Source organism: Heterodontus francisci, chromosome 10 (genome assembly GCF_036365525.1).
Source record: "Heterodontus francisci isolate sHetFra1 chromosome 10, sHetFra1.hap1, whole genome shotgun sequence".
In the NCBI taxonomy this organism is placed as follows: domain Eukaryota; kingdom Metazoa; phylum Chordata; class Chondrichthyes; order Heterodontiformes; family Heterodontidae; genus Heterodontus; species Heterodontus francisci.
Genome location: NC_090380.1, coordinates 47113560 through 47132225, shown reverse-complemented (window position 1 = coordinate 47132225; position 18666 = coordinate 47113560). Strand labels below are relative to the sequence as shown.

The following is an 18666-nucleotide window of genomic DNA, read 5'->3' as shown; positions in this document are numbered from 1 at the left end:
ATCCACGGAGTTTCAGTGGCGGCATAAAGCTGTGGCAGCCTAGACTACCAAATGATGAAAGATGGATAGGGAGCACACGCATGCATAAAGCTCTTGTTGTGGTCACAGAATAGCTGAACATTCAGGGAGTGGAAGCCATTCCTGTTGATGAATCTCATTGGCTGCTCACTCAGATCCTTGATGGCCACATGCTGCAATCGATGATGCCCTGCACCTGGGGGAAATCCAGAGATGGAGGCGAATCCCACTGCCCTTTGTGTCTGTGAGGCCCCATCTGTTTGAAATTGTATGTACTGCCCAGCTCTCACAAATAGGGGATCAGTGACCATTGAGATGCAATGGTGTGCTGCAGCTGGAGAGACGCCACCAATGGTCCACAGCTCATCCTTGGAAGAGGCCGGAGGCAAAGAAGTTCAAGGCCACAGTGACTTTCACGGCTACTGGCAGGGCATGGTGAGCAGTAATGTCAGGTCTGGCGATTTCCTCAACCAGGGGAACAAATCTCAATTACCATCTGCCTAGATAGGCAGAGTCTCCTGTTGCACTGATGCTCTGACATATCCAAGTCTCATCTTCTACAGCGGGACACTCGATGCGGAGGGTATGGCCTTTGTTGCCTTTCTGCCCCTTGTTCCTTTTTCTGTGTTTCTCATGTCAAGGGCTCTGTATCTGCTCCTGAAGATATTGATCGTCATCGCTACTCATCCCTATCTGAGAGTACCTTAATCTCACATCCAGCCTTGCTTGCTGTCAGCTGCACTAACAAAGCTTACAGGTCGCCTTCTCCCTCCCCTTCTGGCCCTATGATTCCTGGAGACTCACAACCCCCTCCACTACCCAAGTGTGCACAGACCACTTGCTCCGCTAACTCTGGTAACCCGATGACACCTGTGTGCTAATGACTGAGTGGCCCTCTCAGCCATGCACCCTTTCATGGGCCAATCTAATAGAATGGCACAGCCATGACTGGCTCCCCGCTGTGTTGTCGCCTCCTTCTACTTGGACTGTTCCTGATCCATCGTGTTTACTGTGCACCTTCACAAAAATTCCAAGCTGCCCCTTGCCAAGCTGACAAGCTTGTTAACAAGGTTAATTGGCGAATTATCCGAATCAGGCAGTGTGCCAGGTCCCACCTCCCTCCACCCCCGCGCCCATCCTAAGCAAAGTCGCCAGCAGTCAGAACGGTAATGGCAAACTGAAATGACGTCCGCCCGTCTCTGTACTCGCCCCATCAGGAGGTTAATATCCTGCCTCTGAAGTCTAAAGTATTCCAGTATTTGTGGGGTTTCCAACATTTTATAGTATCTGTTGGTTGTTTGCATATATGGTTTTGTAAATCTTTATTTTTGGCATATTTACCAGGCTAAAACAAGTTTTTTTTGTTCATGTGAAGCTGATCTCTTCAACTTTTGTAAAATGAGTTTGAAAACAGCAGCCATTTTTTCATCTAATCTCAATGTGCTGACAAGGAATAAGCAGGGAGTCTGAGTGAGGTATCCCGAATCAGACCTTCAATGTAGATGGTGACTTTGGACATCTGGCATTGAACCTATATAGTATGACTGAAAATTAAGTTAGTGGAGCAGAAATTGGACCTTATTCTATCCAGTTTATAAGCAGAGTAGAAAAAAAACTAAGAGATACAGGGCTGAATTTTCCCAGTCCCGCAGAGGCAAATTAGGAGATGGGACCAGTAGCAAATTTGCAAAATAGTGCGTGGGGTCGCCTACCTCACACGTTCCAGTCTCCGAGCGACCTTGCCAGAGATAGGGTCAATGTGACAGAAAGCAATTGGGGAAACATTGATGGTGCTGCTGGGATCTTTCTGACTGTTGACCAGCACCCCCAACACTGAGACTGGAGCCCAGCAGGGAACTGGAGGCAGCCTCCTGGCAGCAGGTAGAGGGGCCATCAATGCCATCTCCTTTCCATCACTCCAGCACAAGCCCACTGGGATGTGATGGCCACAAGCCATGGCCATAAGCCATCCTGTTGGGGGGGGGGGGGGGGGAGGCTCGCATTTCACAACGGTGGCCTTGACAGCTGTGACCATGAAGGATTTTTAGCCTTTTAAAACCTTGAAGAGCGCGGCTCCATTTTGAGGCACCCTCGTTGTCTCCTGCCTGCCTCAACAGCGCCGACCTCTCCCACTGAGCTGCCAGCCAGACATCGCTGTGACCCATTGCCTCCCTGGTCCACCCACCATCCTTAATTGAATTGATCTCCTGAAGGTGTGAAGTAACTTTAAAATCTAGATCCACAGTCTACAGTATAATTGGCACACATCATATTCTGTGTGCAAAGGAAGCTGGAATTATAGTCTCCCAAAAAAAAAATTATTGGCCTGACAGCCAAGCTACAGCAAAGGGACAGTAATAAGTGATTGAAACATGTGATTGAAGGTGATCAAAAGCATATTCAATTAACGGCAGTATGGTTAACAGCCTTCGACTATCTCCACAATGATTCAAAATGTACAATGTGGTCTCAGTCTCATGCGTATGCAAATGGAACGAGATATCAACTAGAATTCAAAGCAAACCTATGTTTTGGTATTCAAACACAATGCAACATTTTGTCAATTATTTTGCAATCATGTTAGCATACGGCTTGAAGCCAAATTAGCAAATGATTGTTTTAATACTAAAGAGGCTTGGAAATCTGTCCATGATAGATAATGCCATGTACTTACTTGCTTTGTCTCTCCATGCTGGCTACCCTGAGATTTTCCCATCGGGAGTTCAGCAAGTTCATCTGTTCCCGAATTTCATTTTCTTCATCTTCTGTTAACTTTCCCTCTGCAATGAGCTGATTCCCAGCCTGTAGAATGCTACCCACACTACCTTGATGTGCAGTTAGCTCCATCATAAAACCCTGCCAAAAATAACTCAAGTAAGTAACGCATAGATGTGTGATGTTCCAACAAACAGAAAACACAGGGACAGAAAAGGGAAACTTAATTATTGGCGAATTAAGTTTCAGAAATACATCAACTTGATGCAAGTAAAATTATAACTCAACAACTTTAATTTACTTTGGGCCCTTAACAAATAAAAACGTCCCATGGCGCTTCAGAAAAACACAAGGCTAAAAAAGGGATACCAGATAATGGAGGAGATATTGGGGGGGGGTGGGGCAAAAATATTGAGTACTATTGTACCTTTATATTCATCACTGAAATAACTAACACCTAATATGTGCCTCCCTATTCCTCAACCACCGCCCCCCCCCATCCCCCACCCTCACTTTAAGATAATGCACTTACTTCATGGGAGTGAAACTGCTCCTTGACCTCCTCCACATCATCTGAGACCTTGCCCTGAGCCTGCAGTGAATCCTCAGCTGAAAGCAACCAGGTCAGCACCACCTCTAATGCAGTCTGGTAGCTATCCAGGTCCACTTCAGTTTCCATCAGTACGCTTCCAGCTGGCTTCTCTACCGAGGGTTCTGAAAGCTGCTCAATGCAAAACAGAGCGGAAGTTTTTGAATTAAAGACGGGTCAAACTGTTCTACTACATTAACTAAATAATCAAGGCAATGACAGTATAGATTTAAAACTAGAAAGGAGTTATAATTTTGTTCCACTTTCTTACCATCTCCAGAGAATTTGTTCTGAATTCAAGAGCTAGTTATAAACAGGTGATAATTCTTATGCTACTTATCCCTTTTCAAATGCAGAAAAGGACATGATTGGATTTTGCACTGTTCATTACTTTGTATATCTGCAATTACAAAACCATTTTAACTGCATAATACATCCATACTGATTAATCTCTTCTGGGACTTAACTGGTTTTGCAATTTCACTTAAATAAAACAAACAACCCATTCAAGTCTCTCATTTTTAGGGATGACTTTATCACAATAATGTTGGATTCAGTTTGGCACTAGCAGCATAATTATCAGCAATATCATGATTTTGAACCTGGTAGCAGTAGCAGAAATAAAATTGGTAATAAGTTTCTGAACTTCTTCCCAGCCACCCCCCGTTCTGCCGTTCCTACCCACCATTATCCACTCCCCTTCCCTCCTACCCTTCTCTAATTCCATCAACAGAGTCAATACTTCATATCAGAGAAAAGGGAGGTTGGTTGATCAGAGGAGGCGTCAACAAGTGAATGCTATCGTTCCTTGACACAGCTTTCTATTTCTATTTCCTGGGTCCTCTTGCATCAACTGTCATGAAAAATTGTCCATTACCACAAACAATCTACCAAGCACTTATCCCAGTAGGGAGGGAAGATGTGAAAATAATACTCCATTTGTACTCCCTGAAAGTCCACTAATTTTCAACAAGGTAATGATGAAAAGTGATCCTCAACTGCATAGGACTGTTGTTCCTCTTGTTCCTTTGCCTGCAGAAAATAGCTGTGTCTAAGTGCCAGGTTGTGCAATGCACATGAGACAACCATGACTCATGAAACCCTCTCTTGTGTTTCATGGCGAGACGTTCCATACCTCCCAAGACAGCGTAAGGGCATTTTAAAAATGCCAATGGCATTAACAATTACAGCTCTGTTGGAGGTGTGAGCATCTTTGCATATACCTTCAGCTCCGCTTTGGGGAATGACGCACTGGTGTCATCAACTATGTAGCAAGGGGGTATCCCTTGTCACGCAGGATCCAGGCGTTCATTTCGGATTGTTTTTCAACAACTTCTGACAGTTGTGTTTTCGTCAAAAAGTATAAGTCGTGACAGATCCATTGGAAACATTTACAAACCTGCATAAACTTTCTCCTGTCTTCGCAAAACAGTTGTACGTTCAAATATTGGAAGCCTTTGCAATTCACCCATGCAGCAGTCATCTCCCAGGGAGCTCTAAATGGCCACATGAGTGCAGTCGATCACCCCTTGCACTCTAGGGAACCCAGCAATGGCATTAAAAGCCACAAACCTTACTGCATGGCTATCCTCATCTACGGGTAAGACAATGGACTCATTGGCACAAAGAAATTAGACATTGGTCACCTCTTCAATACAACTATGGGTCGCAGACTGTAATATGCCACATATGTCACTCATTCATCCCTGGAAGATATTGGGTAGGTTTTCGAGTGAGAAAGTGGCATGGGTGTCCCACCAAACCCAAGCGGTTGCAGGTTATGCTGCAGGATCATAGATTTTTCTGTGACCATTTCATGATACATCCTTACGCATCTCTGGCAGTGCCCATCTGACATTTGAAGGTCATTTGTCCTTGTCCTGAGGATGCAATGACATGCCAGTGCCCATCTTCGATAATGCCATTCCTGCATGATGCCAGTCACAGCATCCTCACCTTCTTGTTCTCCCTATTGCTGGCATTCAGCCATCATGCATTGAGGGAAAAGATCCATCCTTAGTTGCTCCATATGTTCCCCGTCCTGTGGCATTAGAAAAATGGGGGGTATGACACCCATGTCGCTGCAACTTGGCAAATAATGAAGTAAGCAGAACATTCCAATGCATTCTTCTGCTGCCAGTCAGCAGAAACATTCAGGCAATGTGCAGTCTTTTTTTCTGCACCTCAGAGATGCAGCTAGGTTGAATAACCACTCCCAATCATTTGACTCATAGAAACATAGAAAATAGGAGCAGGAGTAGGCCATTCGGCCCTTCGAACCTGCTCCGCCATTCATTATGATCATGGCTGATCACTCAACTCAGTAACCTGTTCCCGCTTTCCCCCCATATCCTTTGATCTCTTTTGCCCCAAGAGCTATATCTAACTCCTTCTTGAAAACATACAATGTTTTGGCCGCAATTGCTTTCTGTGGTAGTGAATTCCACAGGCTCACCACTCTCTGGGTGAAGAAATTTCTCCTCATCCCAGTCCTGAAAGGTTTACCCCGTATCCTTAGACTATGACCCCTGTTTTTGGACTCCCCGACCATCGGGAACATCCTTCCTGCTAGAATTTTATAGGTTTCTATGAGAACCCTCCTCACTCTTCTGAACTACAGTGAATATAATCCTAACCGACTCAATCTCTCCTCATAAGTCAGTCCCGCCATCCCAGGAATCAGTCTGGTAAACCTTCGCTGCACTCCCTCTATAGCAAGAACATCCTTCCTCAGATAAAGAGACCAAAACTGCATACAATATGCCAGGTGTGGCCTCACCAAGGTCCTGTATAATTGTAGCAAGACATCCCTGCTCCTGTACTCGAATCCTCTCGCTATGAAGGCCAACATACCATTTGCCTTTTTTACCGCCTGTTGCACCTGCATGCTTACCTTCAGCGACTGGTTTATGAAAAAACCCAGGTCTCGTTGCATATTCCCCTCTCTCAGTTTATAGGCATTCAGATAATAATCTGCCTTCTTGTTTTTGCCACCAAAATGGATAACCTCACATTCCACATTATACTGCATCTGCCATGCATTTGCCTACTCACTCAACTTGTCCAAATCACCCTGAAGCCTCTCTGCACACTCCTCACAACTCACCCTCCCACCCAGTTTTGTGTCATCTGCAAATTTGGAGATATTACATTTAGTTCCCTCATCTAAATCATTTATATATATTGTGAATAGCTGTGGTCCTAGCACCGATTCCTGCGGTACCCCACTAGTTTACTGCCTGCCATTTGGAAAAAGACCCATTTATTCCTACTCTTTGTTTCCTGTCTGCCAACCAATTTTCTATCCATCACAAAACACTGCCCCAATCCCATGCGCTTTAATTTTACACGCTAATCTCTTATGTGGGACTTTGTCAAAAGCCTTCTGAAAATCCAAATAAACCATATCCACTGGCTCCCCCTCATCAACTCTATCAGTTACATCCTCGAAAAATTCTAGTAGATTTGTCAAGCATGATTTCCCTTTTGTAAATCCATGCTGAGTCTGTCTGATTCTACCACTGTTCTCCAAGTGCTTTGCTGCTCTGCTATAAAATCTTTAATAATGGACTCGAGAATTTTCCCCACTACCGACATCAGGCTGACTGATCTATAATTCCCTGTTTTCTCTCTGCCTCCCTTTTTAAATAGTGGGGTTACATTAGCTACCCTCCAATCTGTAGGAACTATTCCAGAGTCTATAGAATCTGGGAAGATGACCACCAATGCATTCACTATTTCTAGGGCCACTTCCTTAAGTACTCTGGGATGTAGACTATCAGGCCCTGGAGATTTATTGGCCTTCAATCCCATCAATTTTCCCAACACCATTTCTCTACTAATACTGATTTCCTTCAGTTCGTCCTTCTCACTAAACCCTGTGTTCCCCAACATTTCTGGTATGATATTTGTTTCCTCCTTTGTGAAGATAGAACCAAAGTATGCATTTAGTTGGTCAGCCATTTCTTTGTTCCCCATAATAAATTCCCCTGTCTCTGACTGTAAGGGACCTACTTGCCCCACTTGCCCTTGCAATCCTTGAGTGGCCATATGATTTTCATTGCCATTTGAGAAATCCAGTGCGAGTGCAATTTAAAGCAAGTCTCCCCACCTTCCAAAATCCTCCTGCAACCTTCCAGCCTGAACCCATTACCCTTGGCCCACCCAATGTAACCTTAACATTTCCCTCCATTACCAATGAACCTCCCCCCCCTTCACCATACACAGTGTCACAACCAATTTACTTATGCCTTCCCTCCCCCTTGTTCCTACTCCCGTTACCATTGAAATGCCCACTCTGACCCTTGATCCTCCTGAAAACAAGTTGAATATTACTGCCGAATCCCTTCCCCTCCCAATGATGCCATAGAGTACCCAAACATAAATCTCAACCTTTCCCCTGCAGAATCCATTTGCCCCCATTGACTGTGACTGTTCCTTCTTCCAGCCAGTACCCTGAATTCGCCCCACAAGTCCCTGACATTGGCAGCACTCATCCCTCCCTTGAGGCCCTTTATGTTCTTCTGATGACTGTAAGACTCAAATCCACCCAACAACCCCACAGCTGCCCACAGCCAGCTTCATCAGCAAGAAGAGACACTGCATAGCCTGGATGCTCCTCATCTCCATCCCCTGCTCCTAAATGCACCTGGTAACTCACCCTTGGTTCTTCCCTCCTCCCTCTCCTGCTCCTCCTTGTAGGCCCAGTAATTACACCCTTGCTGGTGGCGAGCTGTGAGCTAAACATCCATTCCAATGCTGCCGTTCGTTTTGACGATGAGTTCAAGAAAGAAAAACACTGACCTCAGACTCAACTGCACAAAGCCAACTTGCACACCATGTTGAAACAAATATGAACCAGGTGGCACGGGAATAGTGTTCACCATTCACTTAATCTGACAGATCGGATTTAATTGGAATTAAGTGTAGGCTAATTAGTATTCATGGCATGTAAATGAATGTAAAGCTGCAATCCGCCACCATGCGGGGGGGGGTGGTGGAAACGCCTGAATGCCACAAACACGCACACCACAAATTCCGCTCTTGCAGGGCCCATAAGATTCCATCCATTGTATCCAAAGCAAAGAAGTGGTCCATTCCACAATACTTACCAAAAAACTCTATTTTTGATGCTTATGACCGTTTTATATGTGCGCCAAGAGCCACAAAGAATAAATTAATGTGTTGCACTTTCAGCAGGGATGTTGCATCCCTCCCAAAGTGAACAACCTGAAACTACACATAATATTGTAGATGCTGCCTAACATTTTGTATAGTCATTGTAATCCTATTTGTATTTGATCATCCTTGATAGAAACCACAGGTTCTAGTTTGCTCTCTTAAGTAGTGTTTTTTTTTTAACCTCATCCAGTGCAAGAAGAAATTTACCCTGTAAGGCATATTTGTATTCCTAATCCATGATGAATAAAGATCATGTTTTGCTCTACCACTGATTCTTCTGTATACAACTACATCTGTCACATATCTGCCCATTCTCCAAGCCGGTACATATTTTCCACATTCTCCCTGGTAAGTTGTTACACTTCCAAATTTGGTATGAAACACAGAGTAAAATTTGCTCAGTCCAGAAGATACTTGGGTAGAAATCCATTAATGCCCAGCTTTGGGCTCGAAGGAGATGATGCAATGTGCCCCCAAACCTAAAGGCACAAAGCCAATCCAAAATTAGGGCTTGGGGCTCATTAATATTAATTGGGCCAAGTGCCAGTGCCTCCACAGACAGATCACCTATCTGAACAATGTAAATTGGGCCAGTGACCTTGCCAGTAGTGGCCCAAAGGTCAGCCCTACAGACCTGTAAGAGCTGGATCAAGAAAGTCCAGCACCACATCTGATTATTATTAGGTGCAATACTTTTCATTTCTAACACTGAAAAGAATTTAAATACTGAAACTCCTTCCTTAATAAGTAATGTTATGTCTCTCCATTTTTTCTTTACCTGTCTTTTCCAAAAATGTTATAACCTTGAATTACTTTGTTCCAATGATGCGTTGGGTGAAACCAAGTTCCAGCGAAAGCAACATAGCATTTTTTTTAAAACTGTCATTAGTTTAGGCTTCTTGCATTATTGTATGCACATTAATTATTTTTCCTTGTTATTATAACTAACTTTTGCTCCTTCATTACTTTTCTTCCTTTTCTCATTACTATACTTTCTCTCTTCTCAAGTAAGTCCCTTCCTTCTAACTTTTCCAGTGTTACCAAGTTTGTTCCCCTTCCCGTTGCTACTTTTGCAGCCTCCTTTAACATCTTGGGAGGCACCATGCTCATCAACTTTCCTAATTTTTGGTCTGTCTTGTCAGATCCCCCACCTTATAAGTTTAAATCCTCCCTTACTATCCTATTAATCTTGTCTATGTGGTATCCTTCTGTGCAGCTCTCATCTTTCCCAAAATTTTCCCCAGTGCCCCAGAAATTTGAAACTCTCCATTCCGCAACATATTTTAAATCATACATTGATGCCTCTCTTCTCCCAACTCCCTAAGTAGCCAAGCACATGGCACTGGAAATAATTGTGAGATTGCAAATTGTGTTCCTGCTGTTCAATTTTGGTCCTTTCAAGTTCTCTCTGCAAGACTTCTATTGTAATTTTTCCTGGGTTATTTGTTCTGACATGAATCACAACATCACACAGATTGCCTCCTTTTTGAAAAGCTTTTCCACCTGCTGTGTTATGTGCCTTACTCTGGCATCCGGGAGGCAACAACAATCAAGACCTGATCGTTACTGCAAAAAATCCTATCTATCTCCTGAATTACTGCATATATATTTTTTCAAAATGGTCACTTGACAAAGAGTGGAAAGCCTAGCTGACTTTCTCATCCTACGGATGCTGAGGCTGAGTGTGGTCTTCCAACTACATTAGCTGAGAATCAATTCTGGGACCTTTCTGATTTGTATCATTCAGTAACATAGTAGTATCATAGGCATTATGGAGCGTTCAAAATTAAGCTGGAAGCCTGGCTGGGTGGGTTAGAGCTATAGAGAGGTAAGCGTTGATGAGTCAAATGATCATTTTCCTCCTTAATTTGCTTTTAATTATATTCTCATGTATCACTCTGGATGGTGCATTTATCCTGTAGCCCATCAGGTGAGTAGTTGAATTGTTCAATGAATTTTCATTTGCAGCAAAGGCAACATCAAAACACATGCTGTGATTTCACCCTCTGATCTGCCCCATTCTGCCCTTTATTTAGTTTTGAGCATGGCAAAAGTTGGGTGATAACAGTGTCACCTAAAGTTGTCATTTGTTTAAAAGTTGGAATCCAGAGGCTCCATTCACTCCATTTTTCCTTTTTTTTTTTGTAACCTTTTAACCCTCCAGTATTTGGTTCTTGCTTCGGTGCAGTGGAAGGAGCTGTTTGGTGAGTACCTGGTCAGCTGTGACATCACAGGCAAGCAGGTAGTGATTGGTCTGGGAAGAAGCTACCTGTTTGGTGAGTATCTGGGAAGTGATTAAGGTCCATTCTAATCCTAATGCTTAAAATAATAAAGGAACTAGCGGTAAGCTTAATAAAATATATAAAAAAAGGAAAATGAAATAAATAATTGAATAAAATCATTAAATAGTTAATTAAAACATATTAAGGATGGCAGAACAGGTGATGTGTCACGGCTGCAGCCTGTGGGAGATCCTGGATGCCAGTGTAATCCAGGCCAAACACATCTGCAGTAAGTGTTTGCAGCTCAAAGAGCTTCAGCTCAGAGTCACTGAACTGGAGGCCGAGCTACACACACTGTGGCAAATCAGGGTGGGGAAAAGTTACCGGACATTTTGTACAGGAGGCGGTCACAACCCTTAGGATAGGTTCTTCTGATTTGCTCAGTGCTCAGGGACAGGAGAGTGTGGCTGCAGCTGAAGCAGGCAAGGGGTCCCAGCGGGCAGGAGTGCAGGAGCCTCAGCCTTTGTGATTGTCCAACAGGTTTGAAGTTCTTTCAGCTTGTTTGGATGAGAGTGGGCTCCAGGGTGGATGAGCAACCTGACCATGGCACCATGATACAGGAAGCCATTCAAGTGGAGGAAGAAAAAAGAAATGCAGTGGTAGTTAGGGACAGCATAGTTAGGGGGATTGGCACTGTTCTCTGCAGCAAAGAGCAAGAGTCCAGATGGCTGTGTTGCCTGCCCGGTGCCAGGGTTCAGGACATCTGCTCAGGGCTGGAGAGGAACATACAGTGGGAAGGGGAGGATCCAGTCATTGTGGTCCAAGTAGGTACCAACGACATAGGCAGGACAAGGAAAGAGGTTCTGCATAGTCAGTACATGGAACTAAGCACCAAATTAAGAAGCAGACGCTCAATGGTAATAATCTCTGGATTATTACCTGAGCCACTTGCAACTTAGCATAGGGCAAATAAAATTAGAGAAATTAATGCGTGGCTCAAAGGCTGGTGTGGTAAAAGTGGGTTCCAGTTCGTGGGGCACTGGCACCAGTACTGGGGAAAGTGCTGGCTGTACCGTTGAGACGATCTACACCTGAACCGTGATGGGGCCGGTGTTCTAGCGAGCCGCATCACGAGGGAAGTAGAGAGGGTTTTAAACTGAAAAGTGGGGGCAAGGGATCAAATATGGGAAGATGTGGTAAATCAAGGAGTAGAGACAAGGCAAGAGAGGAAGATATTAATATCAGAAACGATAGACTGTGACAGTAAGGGACAGAGTGTACAAATCTAAGAGTAAATCAAGAGATAAGGCTAGAGTTTCCAAAAATAATAAAAGGACAAAACTAAAGGCTCTGTCTCTGAACGTACATAGCATATGAAACAAAACAGATGAACAGAGAGCGCAAATAAAATTAGATAAGTACGATCCAATAGCTATTACAGAGACATGGCAGCAGGATGACATAGATTGGGACCTGAATATTGAAGGATTCGTGGCATTTAGGAAGGACAGGAAGCTAGGAAAAAGTGGAGGGGTGGCTCTCTTAATTAATGATGGTATTAGCACAATAGAGAGGGATGACCTAAGTTCAGGAGACCAGGATGTAGAAGCATTTTGGGTAGAGATGAGAAATTATAAAGGCAAGAACTCACTTGTAGGAGTGGTGTACAGGCCACCTCACATTAACCAACTGTAGGACAGGGTATTAAGGATGGCAGCCTGTCAGAAAGGTACAGCAATAATTATGGGGACTTTTAACCAACATATATCCTGGAAAAATCAGATGGGCAGATGTAGCCTAGATGAGGAGTACATAGAATGTTTTGGGGATAACTCCTTGGAATAATGCATTCTAGAGCCAACTAGAGAGCAGGCTATACTAGACTTGGTATTGTGCAACAAGATAGGATTAATTAATGACCTCATAGTTAAGGCGCCCCTAGGTAGTAGCGATCATATTATGATTGAACTTTACATTTTGTTTGAGGGAGAGAAGAGGGAGTCCAAAACTAGTATTTTAAACTTAAATAAGGGCAATTGTGAGGGCATGAAAGCAGAGCTAGCTAAAGTGAACTGGCATATTAGGTGAAGAGATAGGTCAATAGAGATGTAGTGGCAGACATTTAAGGGGATATTTCAGAATAAATAGAATAGATACATTTCAACAAGAAAGAAAAATTCCAATGGTGAGACCCGCCATCCGTGGTTAACTAAAAGAGTTAAAGATAGTATCAAACTGAAAGAAAAAGCCGATAATTGCGCAAATATGGGAGGCAGGTCAGAAAATTGAACAGAATATAAAAAACATCAAAGAATGACTAAAAGATTGATAAGGAAGGTAAAATAGAGCACGAGAGAAGGCTAGCTAGAAATATAAAGATAGTAAGAGTTTCTACAGATATTCGAAAAAGAAGTTAACAAAGTGTGCACTGGTCCTATAGGGAGGGAGGAACTCAAGAAAATTACAATCACCAGCGAAGTGGTACTGAACGAATTGTTGGAGCTGTGGGCTGACAAGTCCCCGGGTCCTGATGGGCTTCATCCTAGGTCTTAAAAGAAGTGGCTAGCAAGATAGTTGATGCTTTCGTTTTAATTTTCCAAAATTCCATAGATTCAGGAAAGGTTCCGTTAGATTGTAAAATAGCAAATGTAACTCCTTTATTCAAAAAGGGAGTGAGACAGAAAGCAGGAAACTACAAGCCAGTTAGATTAACATCTGTCTTAGGGAAAATGTTAGAAGCTATTATTAGAGTCATGAGAGCAGGGCATTTAGAATAATTAAAGGCAATCAGGCTGAGTCAACATAGTTTTGTGAAAGGGAAATCATATTTAACCAATTTATTGGAGTTCTTTGAGGGAGTTACATATGCTGTGGATAAAGGGAACTGGTGGATGTACTGTACTTATATTTCCAGAAGGTATTCGATAAGTTACCACATCAAAGAGTATTGCTCATGGTGTAGGGGTAACATATTGGCATGGATAGAAGATTGGCTAGCAAACAGGAAACAGAGAGTAGGCACAAATGGGTCATTTTCTGGTTGGCAAGATGTAACGAGTGGTGTGCCACAGGGATCTGTCCAGGGGCCTCAACTTTTTACCAGTTATATAATGAATTAGATGAAGGGACCGAAGGTATGGTGGCTAAATTTGCTGATGACACAAAGATAGGTGGGAAAGTAACTTGTGAAGAGGACATAAGGAGGCTACAAAGGGATATAGATAGGTTAAGTGAGTGGGAAAAGACCTGGCAAATGGAGTATAATGTGGGAAAGTGGGAAATTGTCCACTTTGGTAGGAAGAATAAAAAAGCATATTATCTAAATGGTGAGAGATTGCAGAGCTCGGAGATGCAGAGGGATCTGGGTGTCCTAGTGCATGAATCACAAAAGGTTAGTATGCAGGTACAGCATGTAATTAGGAAAGCTAATAGAATGTTATTGTTTATTGTGAAGGGAATTGAATACAAAAGTAGGAAGGTTATGCTTCAGCTAGAGAGGGCATTGGTGAGACCACATCTGGAGTACTGTGTACAGTACTGGTCTCCTTATTTAAGGATGTAAATGTGTTGGAGGCAGTACAGAGAAGGTTTACTAGACTAATAGCTGGAATGGGTGGGCTGTCTTATGAGGAAAGATTGGACAGGCTTGTATCCACTGGAATTTAGAAGAGTAAGAGGCGACTTGATTGAAACATATAAGATCCTGAGGGGTCTTGATAGGGTGGATGTGGAAAGGATGTTTCCCCTTGTGGGAGAATCTAGAACTAGGGGTCACTGTTTAAAAATAAGGTGTCGCCCATTTAGGACAGAAATGAATAGAAATTTTATCTCTCAGAGGGTCATGCGTCTTTGGAATTCTCTTCCTCAAAAGGTGGTGGAAGCAGAGTCTTTGAATATTTTTAAAGCAGAGGTAGATAGATTCTTCATAAGCAAAGGGGTGAACGGTTATCGGAGGTAGATGGAAATGTACAGTCATCAGTTCAGCCATGAACTTACTGAATGGTGGAGCAGCCTCGATGGACTGAGTGGCCTACTCCTGCTCCTAATTCATATGTTCACTATGGAAGGCCTGAATAAAACAAGGTGGTGTTTTTAGCACCAATCGTATTTTAAACCATATTTCATATTTAAGCACCACATAAAAGTGGGCACAAAACTACAAAACATTGAGTTCTTCGCTGTAAGAAGCCATTGTGCTCAATCTCCTCAATTGCATTTTAATGCCTACTTGTCAAGTGCCAAGATTATAGACTTTAATATATTAATAACCCATATTATATACCAATAGATTCTAAGTTATGCTCTGCAGTGAAACAGTAAATATTCTTTTTGCAGTTAAGTGCTGCCATTTTTCGAAGGGATATTTTATGTAAAATGCATTTTAACACCTCAGTAGCAATATCTCTCCACACTGCTAAATGATGAATTTCTCAGACAAATTAAGTTGTAAAGGCTTATTTGATGCATGGAGCATGTGAAAACCTGAAAGTCAACGGAAATTAAACAGTCACCCTACAGTCCCCATCTGTCTGCAAAAACTAAAATATGCAGACAATTAAGTTTATTTTGGCAATTAAACAATGTTTAAGACAATAAATACTTAATTATTTCAAAAAGGAAAATCTGAGATTAACAAATGTTCAATATTATTTACAGTATTCCTTAGAAAGAACAAGTCTCTTCTTTTCTCTTCCTGGCATAGATCATATTTAATGTAATCATGCCAATAGGCTGAACAAAATCAACATGAAGAGTTATCCTTCTTTTCGTGAAAAATTTCTGAACTCACCTTTTACATTTTGAGCACTTAATTACTTCTGGTATTTTACTAGAGTCAAAATATTGGTGTGTTTTGTAAATTAAAAATCTGTATTACAAATTAAATCCATGTAAAAGTCAGAAACAAGTAAATGTCACGTCAATTACTAGCCGTGAAAGGTGCAACTTAAATGAGCAAAACCATTCTAATGAAGCAGTTAGGACTGAAGGCTGAAGTAAATCTAAAAACATCTCAACAATCTTAATGAGGGTCTATTTGGGAAAGATCATTCCTGGTGTGAGAGAATCTATAAATGAAAATGGCAGCACACATGTGAGTTTAAAAAAAACTATGTACAAAAACATTTTGTGTGTACTGGTGTAGATTCACAGAGGGAATTACTGTGCACACATGATGCCATGTTGTGCACTTAGTTTGATATGAATATAGTCTATGGATTGGGGAAGAATAAATAAGCATTACTGACCCTTGTTCATTTAGGATATGTGCCAGCATTTCTCTGGTGATTGACTGGTGTAGGAGGTACCTCAGTCTAGGCTGGGATGTGTCACCTACTCTCTCACAGATTCATACTGGTCTGGGTTACTGGAATTGGTCAGTGTGCAAAGCACCAAAGCACCAGAAGCTGAAGACCAAAGCACTCATTACATTCAAAAATTCTGTGATTCATATTTCTTTTTTAAAAAAGCGATCCAGATAGAAGGCCTGTATTACAGGACATCTCCACTGTTGAAAAGAATGGGGGGAGATCAGAAGTACTGGTTTGATGATATCATGGGTTTTGAAATTGTTTAGATTTTAGGAGAAAGTCAAGACTGAGGAAGCTAAAGAGAAGTATGAGATTCCAGGATAGGGTGGGCTCAAATTGAAAATGATGCAACGAGATTTGGCATAGCAGTGAAAGGCAGCAGATTTTCATATTTACATTATACGAAGGAACACACATCACCTGCAAATTTAGAAAACAAACAGAAGATGAACAAAATTATTTTTACAAATTATATCAGGACATTAAAGTCATTTATCAGGGCATACAAGTGATAATGAAATGATACCTACATGGTTGAAGTTGCTGCGATTCAGGATGACATACTTTTTTTTGCCTTGCAGTACTGGATCTGTGTACAATTTATAGCAGCATACTATGTCTGTCAAATTAAACCCTAATGAACAAACTGTTATTGTTCCTGAAATACATACATACTCACTATTACATAATCAGAGAACTGAATGCTACCAGTACCCTGTGGAACTGCACCAGGAAAATGCAATACCAAGATGAAAATTCGCCCAAGGCTAATTTAAAACATGATTTTGGGCAGCAAGCTACAATTCCAACTGGCTTGGGTGAATTTCTAAGCAGCTGGAACTCCCGCTCGCCGATGCCTGATTCCTCGCAGGTCCACCTTGGTCTCGCTCTTTCCCAGGCCTCTCGCAGCCTCTTTTAAGCCACTGGAACTCTCGCTCACTGGTGCCTATCTCTTCGCAGGTTCGCCTTGGTCTCTGGGTGGTCCATCCGATTTCATTCCTTATTGACTTTGTAGCGTTTTGATATAACTGAGTGGCTGGCTAGGCCATTTCAGAGGGCAGTTAAGAGTCAACCACATTACTGTAGGTCTGGAGTCACATGTAGGCCAGAACAGGTAAGGACAGCAGATTTGCTTCCCTAAAGGACATTAGTGAACCTGATGTTTTGTTTTTTACAACAATCAACAATGGTTTCATGGCCATCATTAGACTAGCTTTTACTTCCCGATTTATTAACTGAATTCAAATTCCACCTTCTGCTGTGGTGGGATTTGAGCCCATGACCCCAGAGCAATACCCTGGGTCTCTGGGTTACTAGTCCAGTGACAATACCACAATGCCACCACCTCCCTTCTCATGTCAGAAAATTGGATAAGGTATCAGGGAGGACACGGAACCAATATAGACTGATTCACTTTGCTGATTCATGCCTCACAACAGCCAACCTTAAAGTATTCATGATGTTGGTACTCTCCATCAAATGTGCAAGTAGCCATTTGACGGACATTCAAATTCAAACAAAAGCTACACTTACTTGTCCAAAGAAACTCAAGGATAATATCTTCCTTTATCAGAATACAAAACAATGGGTCTTTAGGAACTTAGAAGCAGTTGAACTACCTTATGTATTTTAAACACTGAATTCCTAACTGGTTGATGTGGTAATTGATCAACATTCTCTCCTATTGGGTGAAGTATGCCTCATGTCAGATCACTGACACTCAATGGAGACATACATTCGTGGTTTAAAAAAACAGGAATATAAAAAACAGCATCTGTTGTGAGAACAATGTAACTGGATTCAAAATGCTGCAACACAAAATAAACTTGTGAATATAGTTACAGTTCTAAAGTTTTGATAATTTCTTTACATATTACAAATAGCTAATGTCACAAATTAATTTTAAAAAAGTTGTGCCTAATGTCAAGATTTTGGGAATTTGTTACAGTTAACTGGAGCCCCAATTGGCTACTATCAGAAGTCAAGAAAATAAAGTCAGAGACAGATTCTGCTTGTTATCTGGTTATCTCTGCTGGAGTGTTGCATTTCAAATAAGACATCAAACTGAGGTCCTGTCTGCCCTCTCAGGTGGATGTAAAAGATTCCTTGATGTTATTCAAAGAAAAGCAGGTGTCAATATGTATTCCACAACTAACATCACTGAAACAGATTATATGGCTGATTTGGCTCATTGCAGTTTGTGAGACCTTGCTGTGTACACATTGACTCTTGTATTTCTCTACATTACCACTGTGACCATACTTCAAAAGTATTTCATTGGCTGTTAATTATTTTGAGATGGTCTGAGGACTTGAAAGATGCACACAAGGAAAAATTAGTTCTTTGTTACTCATCATTTCCCTTCCCACAAGCGTATTCTAAAATTGTATTTTCTTTGTAAACTAGCTTCTTCAACCTTCCATGATTTCTGCTTTTCGTTATACACCTGTTGTCTCTCTCCCCCGCACAGCCCAACCACTCATGCTGCACCCCACAAATTTGTCTCCCACAGTCTTTGTTTCCCCCTGCTCCCCAACAGTATTCATCATCAAGACACTGAGCGTTCAGGATGGGGTGAACAATGCATCATTAAATTTCACTGCACTTACAACTCTTCATAGATCTGTGAATA

The 18666-nt window shown here is 42.0% G+C and overlaps 1 protein-coding gene across 7 annotated transcripts in view; it reads right to left on the bottom strand.

Moving 5' to 3' along the window:
• dmd (dystrophin) overlaps positions 1-18666 on the bottom strand; it is a 1950296-nt gene that overhangs the window by 1409522 nt on the left and 522108 nt on the right. For 6 of the 7 annotated variants that reach the window (XM_068040560.1, XM_068040554.1, XM_068040555.1 and 3 more), the window contains 2 exons: positions 3266-3454; positions 2693-2874 (listed from right to left, as the gene is read on the bottom strand). In XM_068040560.1, coding sequence (XP_067896661.1) covers positions 2693-2874; positions 3266-3454 — 371 coding nt within the window. Of the gene's footprint in view, positions 1-2692; positions 2875-3265; positions 3455-14721; positions 14756-18666 lie in introns of those variants that run through there. The other variant, XM_068040562.1, reaches the window with a different exon arrangement.